General features: G+C 33.8%; 1 protein-coding gene across 10 annotated transcripts in view; it reads right to left on the minus strand.

Annotated features, from left to right (window-relative positions):
- Positions 1–3,023: 3,023 nt before the first annotated feature.
- Positions 3,024–20,974, minus strand: part of LOC128998713 (tau-tubulin kinase homolog Asator) — a 102,816-nt gene continuing 84,865 nt past the window's right edge. For 6 of the 10 annotated variants that reach the window (XM_054424966.1, XM_054424965.1, XM_054424964.1 and 3 more), the window contains 5 exons: positions 14,191–14,283; positions 10,229–10,462; positions 7,443–7,586; positions 6,762–6,840; positions 3,024–4,197 (listed from right to left, as the gene is read on the minus strand). In XM_054424966.1, coding sequence (XP_054280941.1) covers positions 6,786–6,840; positions 7,443–7,586; positions 10,229–10,462; positions 14,191–14,283 — 526 coding nt within the window. In that variant the 3' untranslated portion in view covers positions 3,024–4,197; positions 6,762–6,785. The remainder of the gene's footprint in view (positions 4,198–6,761; positions 6,841–7,442; positions 7,587–10,228; positions 10,463–14,190; positions 14,284–20,974) is intronic. The other 4 variants (XM_054424968.1, XM_054424972.1, XM_054424973.1 and 1 more) reach the window with 4 other exon arrangements.

Below are 20,974 nucleotides of genomic sequence, written 5' to 3' on the forward strand. Positions count from 1 at the left end.
ATATTTTTCCGTGACCTTGGTGAGCATTCCCATCCCATATTGGAAGATATTAAGACTCAAGACTACTCCTCTTCCGGGGGCTGTGTCCCAGTTCTTCAGATCTAGTACCTAAAATCAGTATATGGTATCAGTTCTTGCCTTATAAGTTACGACGTAGTGTTTCTAGATTTCCTCTGTTTTCAGAACAAAAATTTACTTCTGATCTAGAGGAGAAAACCTAGTGGCTAATATCTGTAACGACATTTGGTTTGCCATTCTATGGCCTTATCTCTAGCATGGACTTAGACTTTATATGGGTGGTTATCCAGATTACAAAACCCAAATATGGATAGAAGGCAATTAACCCTTCTTTTGGCAGAAGATAATATTTAGTCAAAGGATGAGACCGCACTTCTTATGTTGGATGTGAATCTGTATCAGTTTAAAATACAATTTTAAATTTTAAAAATACAATATGACGCCATTCGTGCACATGTTTGCAAAGTATGAATAAAGTTGATTTCATTTCATTTCAATTACGGCATTTGGTACAAGTACCTAGTAGTGCTCCTAAACAATTTCATAAAACAATTTTCTTTTAAATTGTGACCTTCTGCACCACACATGCATGTATATATATATATACACACATATATAAAATGCCCTTAAAGGAAATTTGACAGGTAAGAGATCTAAATTTTGAATGGTTATTGCACCATATAATTCAATGTTGAATGCAATATGTGAGTTTATGAGAGCATAGTAAGCCTTGTGCAGCATATAGACCTGATCAAATTTTACTTTTTAGTCTATCAATTTAGTACAACCAAGATAAATTTTGATCAATTATTGGTCCTATGAATTTAGTTTGAGTCACTTGAGTTAAGTAATTGTTATCAATTTTGAAATGATGTTTTAAAGGTTTTTTTGGGCAGTTGACAAATTTATGTAATTGGTTTTCTCTGAGTTAAGCAATACGTTTTTGCAAGATTCATATATAGATTCAAGGCCACTATTACCTATACTGTATATTCAATGTAATTTTTTGATCTACCAGAAACTATTAATTGCATCATCAGCATAGAGGCATAATTTACTGTTTAAGTTCGTTAGAGCTGAAGGTAGGCCTTTTATATAACAGAGGAATAAAATTGGACCAAGAATAGACCCCTAAGGGACTCCATATTTAACTTGATTTAGAGGTGATTTTACTTTATGTAATTGATTGAATTCTGTAATCGTATTCAGTTCAACATATTGCTGCCGGTTTTCTAATTTTGACCACTCATTAAATAATATCCTGGTATTAAAAATCACAACAAATAGTGTAACTGCTGTACTGTAAGTTGACTCTTAAATTCATTGAACCTTTATAAATGTTTTTTGCATTGAAACTAATTTTTAACTACAAAACAGAGTAAGTTTTTATCTTTTCAACAAATCTAATAAATCCTTATATCTCAATTAATTTCAAATTGAGTATAACCAGCTGTTTCAAATATTAGTGCAAATTTCAAAGTATTCATCTGATCAAATGTAAACAAACATTTTCTCCATAAGGATAACATGGGAAAATTGAAGGCCACTGGGGCAGAGCCCTGATGGAATTTCAAAGATTTTTTGATAGATAGCAAATCTACGTGCCACGACCTATCCAACAACACCTTAAACTTGGTGATCGAATGCATAGCAGCTTTAAAACAATTATCACAAAATTTGTGTCGCCTATTAAATATATAGATTTAGGTGTTCATAATATAATATAGGCCTAATGTTTTTAGTCGGCAATTGTCTGACACTCACTAATTTTTAGTAGAGTAAAATCTCTATTAACCGTCACCCTCGGGACCGGGAGATTAACGGTTAAGCTAATAGACGAAAATCAGAAATCCTGTAGTAAACCTGTAGGTTACAGTAAGTTGATTTAAAAGGTTTTTGAAGAAATTAAACACTGTAAAAGCGAATAATACATATTTATATTTAAATTACTTTCATACAAGAGTAATACAGAACTGTTACTTTGTATGTTGTACTTGTTCAATGTTTGTACGGTGAAATAAAATCACATTAACACGTTCACTGCGAGTGGCGGGAATCCCCGCCCCGCTGTACCGGCGCCACTGGTGCGGGGCGAGAAATGTCGTCCTTCACCAATGCAAACAACCTTGTTTCAATGTGAGCTCAGCCATTGCCGGGGAACGTTGTTATGGTTACCAGCCTGTAGCTTAGAATGCGAGCTTTATTCTGGTGTAGGTTGGTACTAAAATTGCCCGTAAAATCCCGCCTGGCAATGCTTTTGTCCTGTTTTCGGAGATTTTCTCTATTCGAGCGATATTACAAAGACTCTGGTTATTGATCCAGGCAGTGCTGCTACCTTTGGGTGTTTGAGTGAACTACGTCCACTTTTGGGGTAACGCAGAACAATCACCACTGCTCTTTTGTGATTCGTCTAACTGAGATATTTCAATACCAATTACGATCGTTGATTCAGTTAGCACATCGGGGCTCCACCCGGGCCTCGCCGCAATTGGCGAGCGCCTGTTTAAAGGTTTTCAGCAGTGAACGTGTTAAACAAAAATCTAAGTAGTCTAATGTAGGAGGGTGACGGATAACATAGAGTGATGGTTAAAGAGGTTCCGGTTAATTGAGGTTCTACTGTATGTTATTTTCATTGAGTGGAAAAATTGCATCTTAGACAGAGTTCTACAACCCCTTAGACTTTAAAGTTAAAGAAGTTATCAAGCACAGGCCTTTTCTTAGATCTGCAAAACATAATTTTTGGCCATTGGGAGGGATTAGATTCTTGTAGTGATAAAATAAACCTATTTGAGATAGCTAAAATTAAGTCAAATATATCTTTAATGAAAAATAATTCTTTAGAAAACTAAAAATTCCTTTGGATAACCTGTAGTTGAAGGTTTTGCCTTGAAGGAAAGAAAAATGATCTGTTTCATACTTCACAAATGAGAAACTACAAAAGGTATAATTTTTGTATGTGAATGGATGTTAGAGGAAATCAAGGAAGTGAAATAAATAAAAGTGTGTCAAACAAACATAACATGAATCTTTATTTTGAAGCAGACAAAATGTCTCGGGCAACAATACAAACTGATCATTGAAAATAGAGCATTAATAAAAAAATAGCTAACACAGCCCCAAGTAGGTCCTGTATAGAAACAGCTCCTGTGTACTGCTCAGCTCCAGTGTCTTTTAAAGTAGATATAATAATTATACATAACAAGAGATCAAACTGTTGTGCTGCCAACTTTACAGTATCGGTACTCCACTTTAGAAAATAAACAGAAACTTTAAAAGCTACGTTTGGAAATATTTCAGAAATTATCTTAAAATTGAGAAATCTGTACAATAATTTACAATCAATTTGTTAAATAGCTTGGCTAAATATTTCTGAAATATTAACAATAAGAGAATCTAATGACTATTACTGACCAGAGTTCCTTCGTTAAACGGTTAAAATAAATAATTCACACAAAACTAAAACATTAATTAACGACTATCAAATAAATAATTAAAACGAGAACCCACCAAAAATGTCTGGAATGAAGTACATTACATGTACGATGGACTAAAGCTACTTAATAAATGACTAGAATTAATTGTTCGAAAGACAAAACACAAACAAAACGCCGAGATACAAATTGGTATTGCACATTATGTGGAACTCGCTTGTGGTTCCAGACATTTTGTAAGAACCTATTACGAGTATCACAAAACTCGGCTTCGCTTAGTCTTTCGTGCTGTATTGTACTCTGTTACGATCACACACACTTTATTGCCATACGTATTACATTAGCGTACGTACGTCTAAAACGTGTGCATTACCGTGTCACCCTGTACAACATCTAACATATAATATTATGTGCATATTACGAAGGCTGACACCCGAACACAAGTCGGTGTGAAAAAATAAATAAACAGTCAATTACTTATCAACACGAAAGACCAAGTTAAGTAAAAAAATAATTAATATCATTGGCAACAAAAATATCACTTAAAACATATTATTATTAAGATCTTATACGATATTAAGTTTGAGAGTACTTTCAAACTACATAACATATGGCACTGGTTTGAAAGTTCTAAGACTAAGTAAAAAATAATCTGGAGACCAAGGCGATATTCTAAACACGGTAGTAAGTATTAATATTAGTAATGAAAGTCGGAGGAGGATTATGGAGCCACTTCCACCGAATGATTCTGAAACAAAACCAAGCACACACTATTATATCTAAATCCACGACCCTTATGTAATAGTAATGTTACTCTCAAGAAAACTCTAAAAGAAATTAACACTAGAACTCTAATTATATGAATCAATTGGAACCGGACCCAATTAGGATTATTGGATTTTTTAGCAAAATTTTGAGTCTTTTTAAGAAAATAGGCATGCAGAGCTTTTACTATTGTGATCGCAGAATGCGTCTGCGACGATTTCGTGATCGGAAAATTTACGCTTTAGCCACGATTGCAGAGTACGATTATGATTTTCGGTGACCGCAGGAGACGATGATGGTGTCAACGTGAGCGTAGGATATATTTAACATTTTGTCGCATTCACAAAAAACAATGAAGATGTTACTGTGACCGACGGAGACGATGAAAGTGTCAACACAACCATGGGATATGTTAAACATTTTGCCACAATTGCGAAAAATTATGACGATGTTACTCTAACCGCGGGAGACAATGATGGTGTAAAAAAGACCGTGGGATTTATTTATCATTTTGCCGCAATCACAAAAAACTAAGACGATGTTATCGGGACTGCGGGATATATTTATTATTTTGTCGCGATCGTGAAAATGATGACGATGTTTCCTTGACCACGGGAGACGATGATGGTGTCAACACGATCGCGAGACAGGTTTTGGATTTTGCAGCGATCACAGCTTCTGCCTTCTATAATAGGTAACAATTCTTAGTACTGTGGTTTTACATTTTTAAATTATTTCTTTAAGCAATTCAGATAATCGGCGATAAGGATAGTTGAGGTTCTACTGTATTGGAAATAAAATAATACATGGCTTAATCTAGGGCCAAACGAGGTGGTTTTGCTGTGTGGTCTGACAGCGTGGTTGAGCCGCATGGTCCGACAACGGCGACAACACATTGAATGAAATAGGAGGCCACACACGAGGTGATGTTTAGCTACCTGGGCGGTTTGCTTGGGCCATGTCACAGGTGGACTGCATAAAGTTAAGCCGCATTGGAGGGACACATTCAGTCTTATGAGAGACAACACACGATACAGTTTGACCACACAGGTGGAGCTCTTCTTCTGGAATTTCAAATGGTTTTGAATGAGTTAGTGTTTTCTGTGTGTGTTTACCGATTTATATTTGTGTACAATGTTTAATACAGACAAGTTAATAGGTTAGTTAACTGGTCAAGCTCCTTTAATCCATTGTCACAGACAAACCATGTTTATGGGACAAAAAGCTCGATGAATACTCAGACAGGAAAAGGCTTGGGTTGAAATTTCCAAAGTATGAAATTTTCAGAGCGATTCAAGTAGCTCGTCAAACAATGCTATTGACATACGGTAATAACAAAAAAACCTCAGAACTACGGTTTCGCATATGCTTGTAAAAGGCTTGAAACTCAAATAGTTTGTCCATTATGATGGGATAGACCCAGTGATTTCTGTTAACCTTTGGTTCCAGTCCACCACACGCTTCTCATACACAAACTAACATAATTGTTTTGTCCATGACTACTATGAGTTAATTGGACCTTGTTTCAATACAGTACGTAGGGAAAACCCAACAAGAAGCAGTTTAACCGCGTTGTGTGTACTGACACCGACTGCGCGGCTTAACTTGGCACGGTAAAACCGCCTTGTGTGGCCCCAGCCTAAGATGTTGAATCTCTTAGGTGTCTAAATAATTTGGTAAACCACTGATTGATGCTCCATACATTAAATAACACCACCAGTCCATATCAATCTTGAATAATATCTCCAGTAATGGAGATTTTTTTTACAAAATGGTCAATATTGTTCAGCTCTCTCGAGAAGTTACTTTTTTGGCAAATGTTGAATATACTTTCACCAATTAAAAATTTAATTTTTATGTTTCTATTTCCTTTTTTTTTCACTCTGAATCCGAAAATACAATAAGTTTTTGTCAGAAGGAGTCTTAAGTGTCTGTAAAACAAAATAAAAAATTACAAATTTAAGTTCGGTTAAGCAGTCAGGATGGTAATATAGCGGTTTGGACGTATGTGGAATGTGGGAAGCAAACAGCAGAATATATTCTACTCCATGCTCAATGGAATCGATTCATTAAGAGCGGATCGTTATGAACAAATTGTTTGCAGACTAATCAGTTCTTATTATTTAGGCATGTGGAAAAAGGTACGTCTGGTTTTATGCAGATTCGTGACTGGAGTCTAACATAAACTACCTAGTGCTACTTGTGGTTAACTCACATGGTGAGTGATGGTGGGCTGGGCTCATGACTTGCTGCTGGAGTCTAACATAAACTACCTAGTGCTACTTGTGGTTAACTCACATGATGAGTGATGGTGGGCTGGACTCATGACTTGCTGCTGGAGTCTAACATAAACTACCTAGTGCTACTTGTGGTTAACTCACATGATGAGTGATGGTGGGCTGGACTCATGACTTGCTGCTGGAGTCTAACATAAACTACCTAGTGCTACTTGTGGTTAACTCACATGATGAGTGATGGTGGGCTGGACTCATGACTTGATGCTGGAGTCTAACATAAACTACCTAGTGCTACTTGTGGTTAACTCACATGATGAGTGATGGTGGGCTGGACTCATGACTTGCTGCTGGAGTCAGAGTGTGGCACCACTGGATGGAACCTCCTACACCTGTATACATTCATTTATCATCATCTACTGTAAAACCTTCAGTGGAACGTTTTGTTCAAGGAAATGTTTACTCTCTTTGTTTACGCTTGACAAAGTCCTTGTGTTCTATGGTGGCAACTATGGTGCAACTATGGTGGCCTACTTGCACTTATTCTAAGTTTAACTAGCCGCTATCCCTTCTTTCAACAGTGGAATGGTGTTTTGTTATTTTAAGTGTTGTGACATAAAGTAATGAATTTTGTAAACAACAAAATTTCCTAGATGGGCTTATCTATGTCATGATTGAGATAATACTATATACAGTACAACTTCAATTATTGTCAACTGAAAACATTTTGATACTATCCAAGAACTTATAAAAAAGAATGTGTATTCAAAGACAAATCAGTAAATGACAACTCTGTCAGTGGCTCAACTATGGTGATTCAACTACGTCCATTTCTATTCTGAAGTTGGATACTGTTTTACATGGGAATGGGGTGATCCTACTTTCATCAACAGTCAAAGATATAAATTAATTAATACAATCATAATGCATTTCTTTATCTAAAGTTGAAATCAGTTGATCAAACCTGACTACTAAAACTATTTTCTATAGTTACCTGGCGTTGTTTTCCTGAGGGGGGAGGAGGTCTAGGGGTGGAGGTTGAGGATTGTTGCCAGAAGAGTCACTGGATACTTCACTGTTCTCCTCACCCCCTGGACCTCCGAGTAGATGGCTAGGAATGCCTCGCGACGCCCAGATTCTGAAACATCAAACCCCAATCTTTAGGTGATGATATTGGTAAGCGTTGAAATATTTTACATCATAGGATTTTTATAAGTATATTATTTTATACTGGACATTCTGTCTTGATGATTTAATTCATTTAGATGTTTAAGACCTTGGTGAATATTAACATTGACTATTGGATACTGAGTAGACATTCCATCTATATCGACTCGCTGTTGCCAATTTTTTATTTAAAAATACATAGTTGTGAGAGCCAGTCACAGAATGCACTAGTGTCTAAAATTCTATTTCCTACCTAATTTTTTGAGGCTGACAAAATTGATGGGCCATATCAGTTGCTATAGCTCGCAATAAGTCATTCCATCGTTTGACTTGTTAAACAATTTCGTGTATTTGAGGGAAATTAGTAATTTCGATCAGCACCTTCTGTCGGTGGTTTGGATCAACTACGACTTTTATTCAAAAACTGGCGACAATTTTAACATCGAGAAGGAATGTCTAGTTGAATCAATGGTCAAAAATACTAGCAGTTATCTGTCATTTGTTATTATCATTTAATATTTCTTAATTATTTATGTCATGTACTGAGCAACAGCAGCACTTAATGTCTTTAATTGAAGCTACCTATCAGGAGTTTTGACTCCTCCTTTCTGTACTCCATTCCTTCATGACCTCTCCCATAGATAATCGTGCTAAGCACAAAAAGCAGCTGTCAAACAATAAGTAATATTAGTATTTGATCAGAAATGTATATTGAAATTTGATTAATATAGATCAAGATTATCATGGGAGGTTTTGGAGGGCTTCACAGGGTTCCTTTGAATTGAATCCTACTAAGCGTATTCTTGGGTTATAGTCAATGGTTATATGATTCTGACTGAAGCTTCTCAAATCTAATTGATACAAGTTCAAAGTGCCATATTCTGTTCTTAAAAACATAGAAAATTATAATAAATAAAACACATTTAAAATGTCCATGTTCACTAATATAAGAAATACAAATAATTTGAGCCCACTATTATTTACAAATATTACTTTCTCCTGATTTTGAAAATAGTAAGTTCAGTACTAATTAGAGATAAAACTAAGAAAGAATGTGATTTATTACATGAGTTAAATTAAATTTACAGTTAGCTATTACTCGATATAGTCCAATAAGTTATGGTGAAATGGAACAGTTAAATAGCATACTCAAACCAAATTCTCAATAAAACTAGATAATTGTAATAAAAAAAGGGACAAACAAATTTCGGACAGTCACATTTTGAGAAAACCCATGCATTGACTTGGGAGGGGTTTTGTAACTCGTACTACAGAAAACATACTACTATAACCCAGAATGCTAACCGCATTGTAAAAAGCGTTAAGTACTCAAAGAGAGCTTTGCCTGTCAATTCGTAGGCAGCGCCACCAGCGTTACTATGCTGGTGTATTGTATGCTGGTGGCGCTGCCTACGAATTGACAGGCAAGGCTCTCTCCGAGTACTTAACGCTTTTTACCATGCAGATAGCATTCTGGGTTATAGTAGTATGTTTTCTGTGCTTGTACTGAAGTACAGTATTTGTCTAAGTTAATAAGCTGCATGTTTGTATGACACGTTTTCCTCAAATTATACATAATAAACTAGAATAAAACACAGTTATAAAATAACTCAATTCATAATTAATTAATCTAACACTTATTTTACCTTAAATATTGTAGCGATCTAGGAATGATATTTATAATATAAAAGTTATCTTAATATTATTTAACTTAAATTAACTGTTTTGTATTGAAATGAATGTAATGACTTTGAAAATAACGATCAGAACCTCTTAAAGTTTGTTTCATTTTGCATGATCTTTTTACAAATAAACTCTTCTGCTTAGAAATTACTTGGAAGTCTTTAAATGTTGGGACATGATAAAACTGTTTGGGGAAATATATTTTTGAATTAACACTTTTATGTCTAAAGAATATCAAAACGATTAACTATATAAGTTATTAAATTTTTGCCTGACCTTTTTTTTATATATTAGTTCATCATCCTATGCATATTTTGCCTTGTGGCATTTTCCAGTATCTCCTTACACCACTAGCACTAATGTACTTAATTTACACAAAACATTTTACAATCATTTTTTATAAATATTGTAAACCTCATTGATATTGATGGAGCAAGACCTCCTGAAGATGTCACACATGACAAAATGTGCATTAGGTGATAAACTACAATATCAAGAACTCAGCCAAAAAAGTAATAAATAATATCATTTAAATTCTTGTTATAGCTGTAAAAAAAAATTAAAATAAACTCTAGAAAAGGAGGATTTTACGAGGTAAAATATGTTATTTTAAAATGTTTCAATAGAGACAATAACAATATAAGCCTGCTGCATAAAGCCTACAAAAGTGAGCCAAAATACTAAAGCTGGCCACACTGGCAAGTTGTGTAGGAGTGTAAACTGAGTGTGGATGTGTGGACAATGGTACAATAGGACAAGACAATAGGTGGCATGTAAGGCACGTAATTGTGGACAATGGTACAATAGGACAAGACAATAGGTGTGTGGCATGGGAGTGAGGACAATGGTACAATAGGACAAGACAATAGATGGTGTGTGTGGTGTGATAAAACAGACAATACAGACAAACTTATTGCGTGTGGTGTGTACCTCTCCCTAGCCTGTGAGTCAACTGACCGTCTCGGCCGGGTGAACCTGAGTGGCAACTGTGATTGGTCGGTAACGTATTTGCCCTCGCCACCCCTGCGTCTACGCAGAGCTGGTGTCAGGTCATTGTCGCGTCGCGCGTCCGGCAATGTCGCGCATCGCCGTAGTTCCACAGGGACTATCGGCACCGCATCTCTCACACACTCTGCCTCCGCACTCAACATTTCAACATCGGCCCTGAAACAACAGTTCTATTCTAACTTGTGCTTTTTATTGATTCAAGAGAAAAGAGCTGACTTTAAATTTTTGACATTGAAATGTGTCTGTTGGCTTTAATAATTATTAGAATGATAGTTTGCGATACTGTAGATAAGTTGAACAAATTTACAGCAAAAAAATATTTCATAAAAGTCATACCGTTTCATTTGTTGTACACAATAAAAACTGTACAATAATCGAAAAGATATTTTAAAAACCCAAACAAGATTTATGTTTCGGGTAGGAGGATCTTAAATTTTTTTTATAAAAAAATGACCGACTTTTTTTAGTAAAATATGGAAAACGGTTATTACTATTCTATTTTAGCGGCTAAGATTTAGAAAAATAGTCATGCAGTATAAAGAGGTTTACAAATGATTGTGCTACGTGAAGCTTCTTTTCTAACACCGAATAGCTTTGTTAAAACTTGTGAAGTGTCAAAAATGTACACTCTTCTGTGATAAAAAAAACATGAAGGATTAAGAAAAGTATCTATTTTTAATAAAACTATTGGTTTTTGGTCATGCAATATACGATAAGTGTGTTACGTGTGACAACGTTGTAATGGTTAGATATCATCAACAAACAGAAAACAAAGCAGGCTTGAAGCTTTGAATCTGCATTAGTATAACTTCACAAATAGCGGCACAAAGACTATGGGAAATGGCATGGAAGTGGTAGAAATATCAATATAGACAAACAACTAATATATACATGGACAGTCACAAAATAGAAGTTGAATTATATTGAAATAGAACAGAAGGTATTTCTCGCTGAAAACTATTACTAAGTAACTAAAGGACTAGGTAGTAACCAAAGCATTGAGCTTTTAAGCAAATTATTGAGTTCAACAACTGTAAACAATCTTGGAATAAATTTTCTAAGGGTGAATATCTAAAAAACTAAAATAAATGTTATATAGATAGAGTTGTAATGCCTGATTTTATTCATAAGGGACCAACATTTTTGGAGCTACAAAATAAGTTTTACATCATAATTGTCAGCAGTAATGGTTAGGAAACTCAACTCATGACGGAGGTTTTACTTCTGAAACCCAAAAGGATATACTCCTCTACACATTGAAAATCCCTTACAAACTAGTCAATAAAAAAAAATTATATTTACAAAAAAAGAAAAGGAAAATTGGTACAAACAGATATATTATTGATATACATGGTAATAACAAATGAATAGATTACTTTTGTACGTAAATTGATGAGTGAACAAATCAAAGATGGTTCTGAAATATTATAAAATATTACAAGAGTTCGTCATTAATTAGAATCACTATGTTGATTGTAGGTAATCATGTGTTAAGGCAATTAATATTTTTAATTATTTGATACTTTATACTAGTAATTTTAACGGGCTCTCAATTAAGTACCATCCCAAATTTTGTTGGAGTTCGTAGTGTAGTTCATTAGCTTAAAAAATAAGATCCGAGTGTGAGAACGGAAATATAAATTTGTGCTAGAGGGCAGTCAAATAACTAAATTGTATGTACTAAAGTGATACCAAGCATCGTACTCAGTGCGGGATATAGGGTACTTGCAGCCCTAGGCAAAAATAACCTGAGCAGCCCCCACCCCTTAAGTGGAATTCTCCACGATCGCAATGAAATCAAAGTAAATCATAATCCCAATTTGCTAGGATTTTTCACTCAGATTTAGCGAAACCTGCCATAAATATTAGGATTGTGTGAATAAATTAGATATTCAATTGAATTGAATGAATTATTTAAACATTTTTTATTGTTCTTTTAAAATTACAATACAATATATTACAATAATGCAATAAAATTATTCTGCATTAAAAAAATTATAATGGAAACTGTGCTGTCATTAAAGACTGGTTAGAATCTTATTTTTATATACTGCTACATAATAGTTTCTTCATTATAAACAAACCAAACCGTACCATTCTTCCCTACTATAAGGAAAACACAGTACCACCCAATTAGGACCTGTAATTTTGCTATTTTTCACTCATGAGAAATCAACTCTTCTTTTACTTGACGATAATTTTGAGGTAGCAAAACTACTGCATTAAATGGTATAAACCTCTAGCTCTCTGTGTGGAAACTGAAAATTAAAAAAGATATCATGCTGGTTTGCAAAGTCGTTTGAATAAATGTAGGTTTACACGTTTATACCAAAACAAAATCAGATAGTTTTTGCTCGAGTCATTGTTCAAACAGATACATATATATCAGGATGGTGTTTTTGGCTTCTGGGGACCTCAAAACAAAAAAGTAAATTGGTCCCGGGTCCAGATCTTACCACGAGACCTACGGTAATAGCTTATTCCCCATATGGGAAATTCGCTAAAACAGAATCTCTATTCTTTACAAAGAGTTGTCATTATAAATTACATCCCCCCAAAAAAACCTATCCCAACATAATCTATCATGTTTTAATAGACTGAATAAATGCAGCTAAATATATCACCGACTCTGTTTGATTTGTTGTATAAAAGCTGTTTGGTTTATTTGTTTGGAGATTAAACAATTAAGGTCTATTAGATGTTATGATAATTAATATGGAAATCTGATTCAAGATCATCGAGGTCAACTTAATTTTGATGTTAGCCTCCAGATTACTATGAATATATGAATTGGTATAAATACTTTCAATGTAATCCACATTATTGCTAATGCTGCAATTAGTTTCAACTTTCAAGAAGTCATCTTCAGGTGTCAAAGGATGTCATGATCACTTACTTCATCAGAAGGTCGTCAATTCACATATGGTACACAGACACACAAACACGAATACAAGACTGCAGTCAAACTCTACGGTTTATATCCATCCGATTGTGACATGTCTATGTACAATGTGTGAATTGACTACCTTCTTATGAAGTGATTATAACATTCTACTCCATATCAGGAACACCTGAAGATGAATTCTTGAAAGTGGTATTAGCAACAACTTGAAAACAATTTGCGTTTTTATTGAATCAAATTTGTAATCAAACTTTTATAAATTATTATGTTAAATATGTTGGTTTCAACCTCGGACAAACAGTTTCCCTTATATTGTCAAAGGATTTTTAAATGTTCAAAGATAAAAGCCCCTATATTTAATCGTAAGAAAAATAATCATGTATTTGTAAATCTTCGGGATTCCAACATAATAGGGTATTGATATTTTTATAATTTTTGAATGATTTGATTTTATATTGATAAGAGTTGTATTTTTAGTGAGAGTCCCAATACAACTTAGTCTTGCTACCTGATATGGCAGTATCTAGTACCTACCCTTCTTTACGATCAGAATCATGCGGCCACTTGCAATGTATGAGAGGTATTTACGTGCTGATAAGTCCAAATGGTTCTATTATTCTAGTTAAGGATTCAGTGAGGATTGTACGTCAAAGCCAAAAATTACAGAGACATTGTTTTTTGGTGAACATGAATAAGCATGATGAATGTAAGCGTGTCACTTCTAGCAAAAAGGCCACCAAACTGAAAAGATATTCCAGATCTGAATTTTTTTCATTCTTAACGAGAGTGGCGGCAACTTCTTCATCTGCCAAAAAACAATGATTTATATGTTCATAAGTGTTGTTAACTTGTAAAATAGTAGATTTACAGTTTAACTCGTATTCAAGATAACCAGTTTGATAATTAACAGTTAATCTTAACAGTTTGGAATGAGGCCTCAATTAAGGAATTTTTCAGGACATAAAGGGTTAAGTATGGGTACCTGGGCAAAGCGTCGATTACGCTTGCTCGAGGACTTTTGCTCCCAGAGACGGGGATCGGGATTTTGCTGGTTTTGGAGTTGGACCCCTTGCCCCTGTAACCATACAATCAAACATGTCTCATCCAGCCCCTTTCTCACTAAACAAGCTCGATAAGTTTTACTCGTGTCAGAAAATGTTAGGTAATATGAGTTTTTTCAGTTATTTGGTGATATTTTGCAAAGCATACTTTGCATTTAATTTATGGTTAGGGTGTGCTCAATAAAAATTGTTACATTTAAGTGATTTTTTGAATTAAAAAGTGTGTATGCCTAATTTTTCATTATAATAGCCTAAATTATCAAGTTGACATAGAGAATGCTCTTGAATTTCAGACACCATTGAGTCAATCACAAAAAAAGAGTATAAATACATTGTACAATTTATTGAATTAATTATAATAATAAAACAAATTGATTTTTTATTGATGCATTTAATTGGGGAAATTTATAAATAAAAATAACGGTTTAGCTATTTTATTTCTGTAGCATTATTAATCTGCTGACATTTTAGTGACTTCCACGACCTCCAAGTAAAATCAGTGACTTTAATAACTGATAGACATCATTATGGTAGCGAATAGTACATACAGCTAAGCTCGATGGTGCCTACCTTATGTAACTGTGTACTTATATTTACAATTTTTTAAAGCAAAGGAAAGTTTGCTGATGAACAAATGATTCTAATGCAGATTGTAACTATCAACTTATCTGTTAGAAAGCTCAATGGAACTACAGGTTGATGAAGCTATAATTGCTTTAAAAACTTCATTGTCAATGAGATATTCACAGCATGCACTAACTTAATATTTTGCAAAATTCAGCCTATGCCCATTTCATGCTTGATATTATCGTAAGACATAAAATAATCTTGTAAAAAGGAAAAAAACTGCTTTTATTTCCATTAATTCTAAAAAGAGAAAGAAAAAAGGAGTGTACAGGAAGAAGAAAAAGGCCACATCAGAGTTAGAATAATATGTTCTATTATTTGTCAATATAAATTTATTTCAAAATAAAATTTATATGAAATATGATACTGTGTAGGATGTTAGAATAGATTATTTATAAAATAAGTCAATATACAACTTCTTTATATACAAAAAATCAAAATACTTTCTTTTTAGCACAAAAAACAGCTGTAGTACAAACTGTAGTAAATAACTGTAAAAATGGCCCATTTGATGAATCGGGCCACACTTACCTTTGTTTTATCGTAGTGCTAGATTCTTACACCTCCCGCTCAAAAAAAGGAAATCATAAAAAAAGCCATGGGATTCTGATGTGTGTTAGTTTGAAATATATTAACCAAGGTTTCAGTGCTACAATAATATACAGGGTGATTGATATAAGTGTGCCAGCCGTTTTATTCGAAAACTATAAGAGATATCAGAAAAAGTTAAATGGTAAGTGCCTTGGATTTTTTATTTAAAAAATTGTAGTCAAGTCAAAAAAATTATTTTAGCCGCCATTTTTCCAATATGGCCGCCAACTTTGATTTTTCTTATGGAACACCCTGTATTTTATGATGTATTCTGGTAGAAAATGTAATTTTAAGACGATTTTATTCTTGTGATTTTTTTCATAAACCTAACCGTTTCAAAGATAATAATGGTTAAAGTTTTGAAATTTCTGCATGAGAAAGAGTTTCGATAAAGGCCTAAGCAAGCATGCCAGCAGTTTTATTCAAAAACCATTCGAAATTTCACAACTTAAACCATTATTATCTTTGAAACGGTTAGGTTTATGAAAAAAATCACAAGAATAAAATCGTCTTAAAATTACATTTTCTACCAGAATACATCATAAAATACAGGGTGTTCCATAACAAAAATCAAAGTTGGCGGCCATATTGGAAAAATGGCGGCTAAAATAATTTTTTTGACTTGACTACAATTTTTTAAATAAAAAGTCCAAGGCACTTACCATTTAACTTTTTTTTATATATCTTATGGTTTTCGAATAAAATGGCTGGCACACTTATATCAATCACCCTGTATAGGCAAACGGTAGCCCATTCAACAATGCCACTTAAATGCTACTAAATATTTGGTTGACATCTCTACTTTATACAATGTGAGTTATTTAGAGATAATTAAGTAAAAAACTAAATTGTATCAGAAACAAGAAAAACTAAATCCTGTACAATTGTTTTAAAATGAAAGGAACCACCAACCACAAATCTTATAAAACTAATCAAATAATAATACAAAGATTACAGCCTTCTGCCTCCCACCACAACTCTTTTTTGTAAGTCTTAACCTTTTCTGTACATAGTTAATGGAGTTTCTGTAAACTTAGTCTCACTGAAACTGACTTTAATTTTAAAAATAAATTCATAAAATAAAATTTTGAAACTGCTGAACAATTTCAGTTACAAATTGATCAGATTTGTTGTTGTTTTGTATTCCATCTTTAAAACTATTGAAATTAAAAGTTAGAGCTTAATTAAAAGTTAGTTGAACAAGAGTTAGAGCTTTAATTTTTAAACTCTCTTGTATAGATTCATTTTTTATACTATTTATTTTATATGTCTTTATAATTTCGACTATAATATTTACGATTGGTTTAACTTAAAGATGCAAACTACTGTTAACTGTATTACTAATAAATTACATGTCCTGAATCACAATTATCATTAACACTTCTAAAACTTTAACATATCCACAAAGCAGATTAAAGGACAAAAAAATATTTTAAAAGAAGCATATTTTTTATTTGTTGTTATAAGAATTTGATGGTGAGAATCAAAATTTATATTACTGTATGTTTATTATAACACAAACTCGAAGTTGAACTAGAGTCCTATTTTCAACTAACTATTCACTTGTAAATTAGGGATGATAGAATAATTATCTTTTTAAATTCAACAAATTGGACGTCATTTAATTCAACAACAATATTGAGTACTCGTGATAATGGAATAGAATGAATCAAACATTTTACTACGGTAAACATACAAAATATTAGTCAACAGTACTTTTACTTAATATTGCTTAAAATTGACCTAACTGATTATCTGTAGTAGGCCTACATTTGGCTCTCGATAATCCTTCACTTATGAGACCAAGAAGATGTCTAATTACTGAAAACAATACTAAACGTAACCTAGGACCTAAATAAATTTGATTTATGATGCCTTCTAGTGAACTCTCAATCTATTGGGCATTCATCTTAATCAGTTAAGGCATAATTTTGCAAAAAAAATATGATTTTGGATACAAGAAACTAATTGATTTAGCTTATTAACTCTTGCGTAAAGCTGTATCTCGAATGCCTGAATATCTCAATCCATTTAGGTTAATCTGTATAAAAGTGAACCCTTCATATCCGACCTCGACATAACCGACTCCTCGGGATATCCGACCTTAACACGTTGACTGCTGAAAACAACGTACAGAAGCCCCGCCACGCAACCGAATCAGCCAACGCAATTGGCATTCAAATATTTCAGTCTGACGAATCACAAAAGAGCAGTGGTGACTGTGCTGCGTTACCCCGAGAGTGGATGTAGTTCACTGAAACACCCAAAGGTAGCAGCACTGCACGGATCCGTATCCAGTGTCTTTGTAATGTGGGTTGAAGAGAAAACATCCCCGAAACCGGGACAAAAGCATTGCCAGACAGGATTTTACGGGAAATTTTAGTACCAACCTACACCAAAGTAAAGCTCGCATTCCAAGCTGGCAGTCTGGCAACGATTATAACGTCTCCGTCTGAGGCTAAGCTCACACTGACTCAATATATTTCTGTTGGTCTGGTGCCGACTTTTGTCGGCGCGCGCCACATTGAAGTGCTAGCAACGCCGACTAAAGTCGGCATTAGCAGTCAACGTGTTAAGTCCAATTTAAAGCTACAGATCCATAGAGGTGTGTGAGTGGCTTGATTTTTGAGTATGGCCTCACCTACAAGCTCAAGAGATCGAACACTTAGGTCACAAAATCAAGATTGAGCCTAGCTTTCACAATTGCGATGTAATTGCGAAAGCAGGACTTGTGTGCCAAGATCGCACAATTAAAAAATTCACGATTTCACTGCAATCGCAAATGACGACAACTGAGTTTTAGTGATCGCAGGAGGCAATGATGATTTCTACACAACCCCGGGAGATATTTAGGATTCTGCCATGATCGCGGAAGACGACGGTGATTTTTCAATGACCACGGAAAATTATCATGATATTACCACGATAAAATTGAGACATTGTGATGTATTGCAATGTATAAGCAAAGTCTACAGTATTACGGTTATGATGTATCATATTCAATGAACACTTTTTAAGTACAGGACAGTAAATTACTCACATTTTTTGCTAAAGATTATTTCATAATATGTATTCATTGCTACTTATAAGTATATAGGTTTTTTTATGAAATACATAAACTGTCTTATTTCTAAAACGAGTTTTTATCTGACCTATTGACTATTCCGACCATGGCCCGTTCCCGTTGTGGTCGGATATGAGGGGTTCTACTGTATATAAGTTTAAATACAACAAAATTGGTACTTTAAATAAGCAAACCTCCTAATTAAAAGATTGTTGGTCTTTTCCACTGACAGCAGGACTTTGCACCTCAAAAGATGGGAGACTCCGGCTCCTGTTACAGCATGCATTGAATTGGAGTATCGTCTTGATTGGCTGGTGAATCATTCATCGAAGCTATGATTACCGAATGTATTGGTCTGTCAAGCGTGGCATTATCGAGAATCAACTGCATATAGTATAAGTGGCAAAAAACAAGCATATTAAGAATAAGCAGAAGATGAAGCAAGAAGCAGAAGATGCAAGCCAGTTTACATCAAGTATGAAGCATGAAGTCAGACTTTCACCAGCCATAGTTGAACACAGCCTGTTGCTACTGTACTTCCAAATGACACTATTCATGTATATATTTGTGCAAAAAATTAATAAAGATCTTTTGACTATTCACGATTCTATAATATTTGATTTGAGAACAAATAACAAACAGTCACAGTAAGAGTGGAAATTTTTTAGTATTTAGGTATTAAACTTATAATTGACAGTTACAGGAAAACATTTTATGTTCATCTTAGTTGAGCTTTTCTTTTACTTGAGTGAATTAAACTTGTGACGAAGCATTTGACTTTCATTGTTTTATCCTTCAAGAAAAACAATTATCGCTTTGGATACCATAGCCTAATCTACCAAATCATTGTAAACCTGTAATTTGTCTTCATAGTGGGAAAATCAAATAATTTGTTTGGAATCCTAAACCTTTGTCAAGTAGATATGGTCATGATTGGAAGTGAAAATACAGCAACTGAGAGCAATACTAAGACAATTAGCAAGACAATAAAAAACCTTTGAGGAGTTTAAGGAAATCACAACCTCTTTAATGTGGAAGAAAATCATGTCTAAATTGGAGCCGTACACTAGAGTCATCTAATTTGTTCTATAGTTTAACTCCGTTTACTTTTCCTATGATAATTACAGCACTTGATAGAATAAACACTTAACAACTTTTAATTTAATTATGGGCACCCGAGCTGAAAAATTATAAAGAAGCAAAAGTTGATTCTTTATATTGTTAGGGTTATGTAATAATAATATATTGTTATCCTCTAAAGCCTTTGAAGCAGATTATGAATATTTAGTTTTAGGCTATTTTATTGTTTTAGACAGTTAAAAAGGAGTCATTTGACTGATGTTCAGTTTAAATAAGAAACCACTAATCAAGACAATCACACATGAACCAGTTATATCACATGAAATGATGAAGTCTTCAATTGTTGCTACTGCCACTGCCACCGTTTGAATAAAGATAGTAAGCCATTTCCGTGCAACATAATTTATAGCAAGTTCATTAATCCATTTAAGTATTTTTTTCTTTTGCACTAAGGAACATGTACAAATAAAACCTCTAGACATCAATGAAAAAAGTGGATGTAGGCTAGTTAACTTCTAGTGCTTCAATTAGTTAGGTGATTAGGAAGACCAAAATCTGCTACAATAACATTCAATCTCATAGGTCGACTGAATGAAAATAGGGTAGGGAGTGGAGCAATCAATAAATATCTGTAGAGCTATATGAGAAAAGTTGGTAATTTTGTTTTTAACTATTTAGATTATTAAATAGTGCATACTGCATTCTGTGTAAAACATCGTAAGAGCCCAAATACTGTGTAAATTTCACACTTTGTGCTTAACTTTAAAATAAATATCAAAAAGTAACGTTATTTAAAAAAATAAAAACATGGTTATATTACACACTAGTAGCATAAGACCTCTGTGGCAGTTTATGCAAGTTTAGAAATTAACCTCTCTTTAACAAACAAATATTTAAATTAAAAACAAAAACTGTTAGATTTACATTATTGTTGTCAGTTTATGCAATATTTCGTTAGTCTGAAGTATACAGTAATCCTGTTAGGCTGTTAACATATTGGTCATTTATGGTTTTTTATTTAATGTTACTATTATTGTTAGAAAGTAGAAACAGTAAAATATCCCAATACGTCTAAAACTGGCTACATAATATATTTTGGGGCATATAAATCAAGCTTGTCAACCAAAAAATTCTGTCCTTAAACAACTCTGAACAGTAGAGGCTTAATTGTCCAATTCTCTCCGAGCGCAATTAAGTAATTGTGGATATTTATAGGCATGCACTGTGGATGCGTACTCCCTGGTGTGGATTAACGTCTCCACATCCGCAGTACTATCCTGATAATTAGACCATTTAGTTAATTACAAGGCAAACATGTGGTTCGGATTCCACTATAAACTGTA

The sequence above is a fragment of the Macrosteles quadrilineatus genome, unplaced genomic scaffold (genome assembly GCF_028750875.1).
Source record: "Macrosteles quadrilineatus isolate MER2022 unplaced genomic scaffold, UCM_ALF_1.0 Scaffold_7__1_contigs__length_78375512, whole genome shotgun sequence".
NCBI lineage: Eukaryota > Metazoa > Arthropoda > Insecta > Hemiptera > Cicadellidae > Macrosteles > Macrosteles quadrilineatus.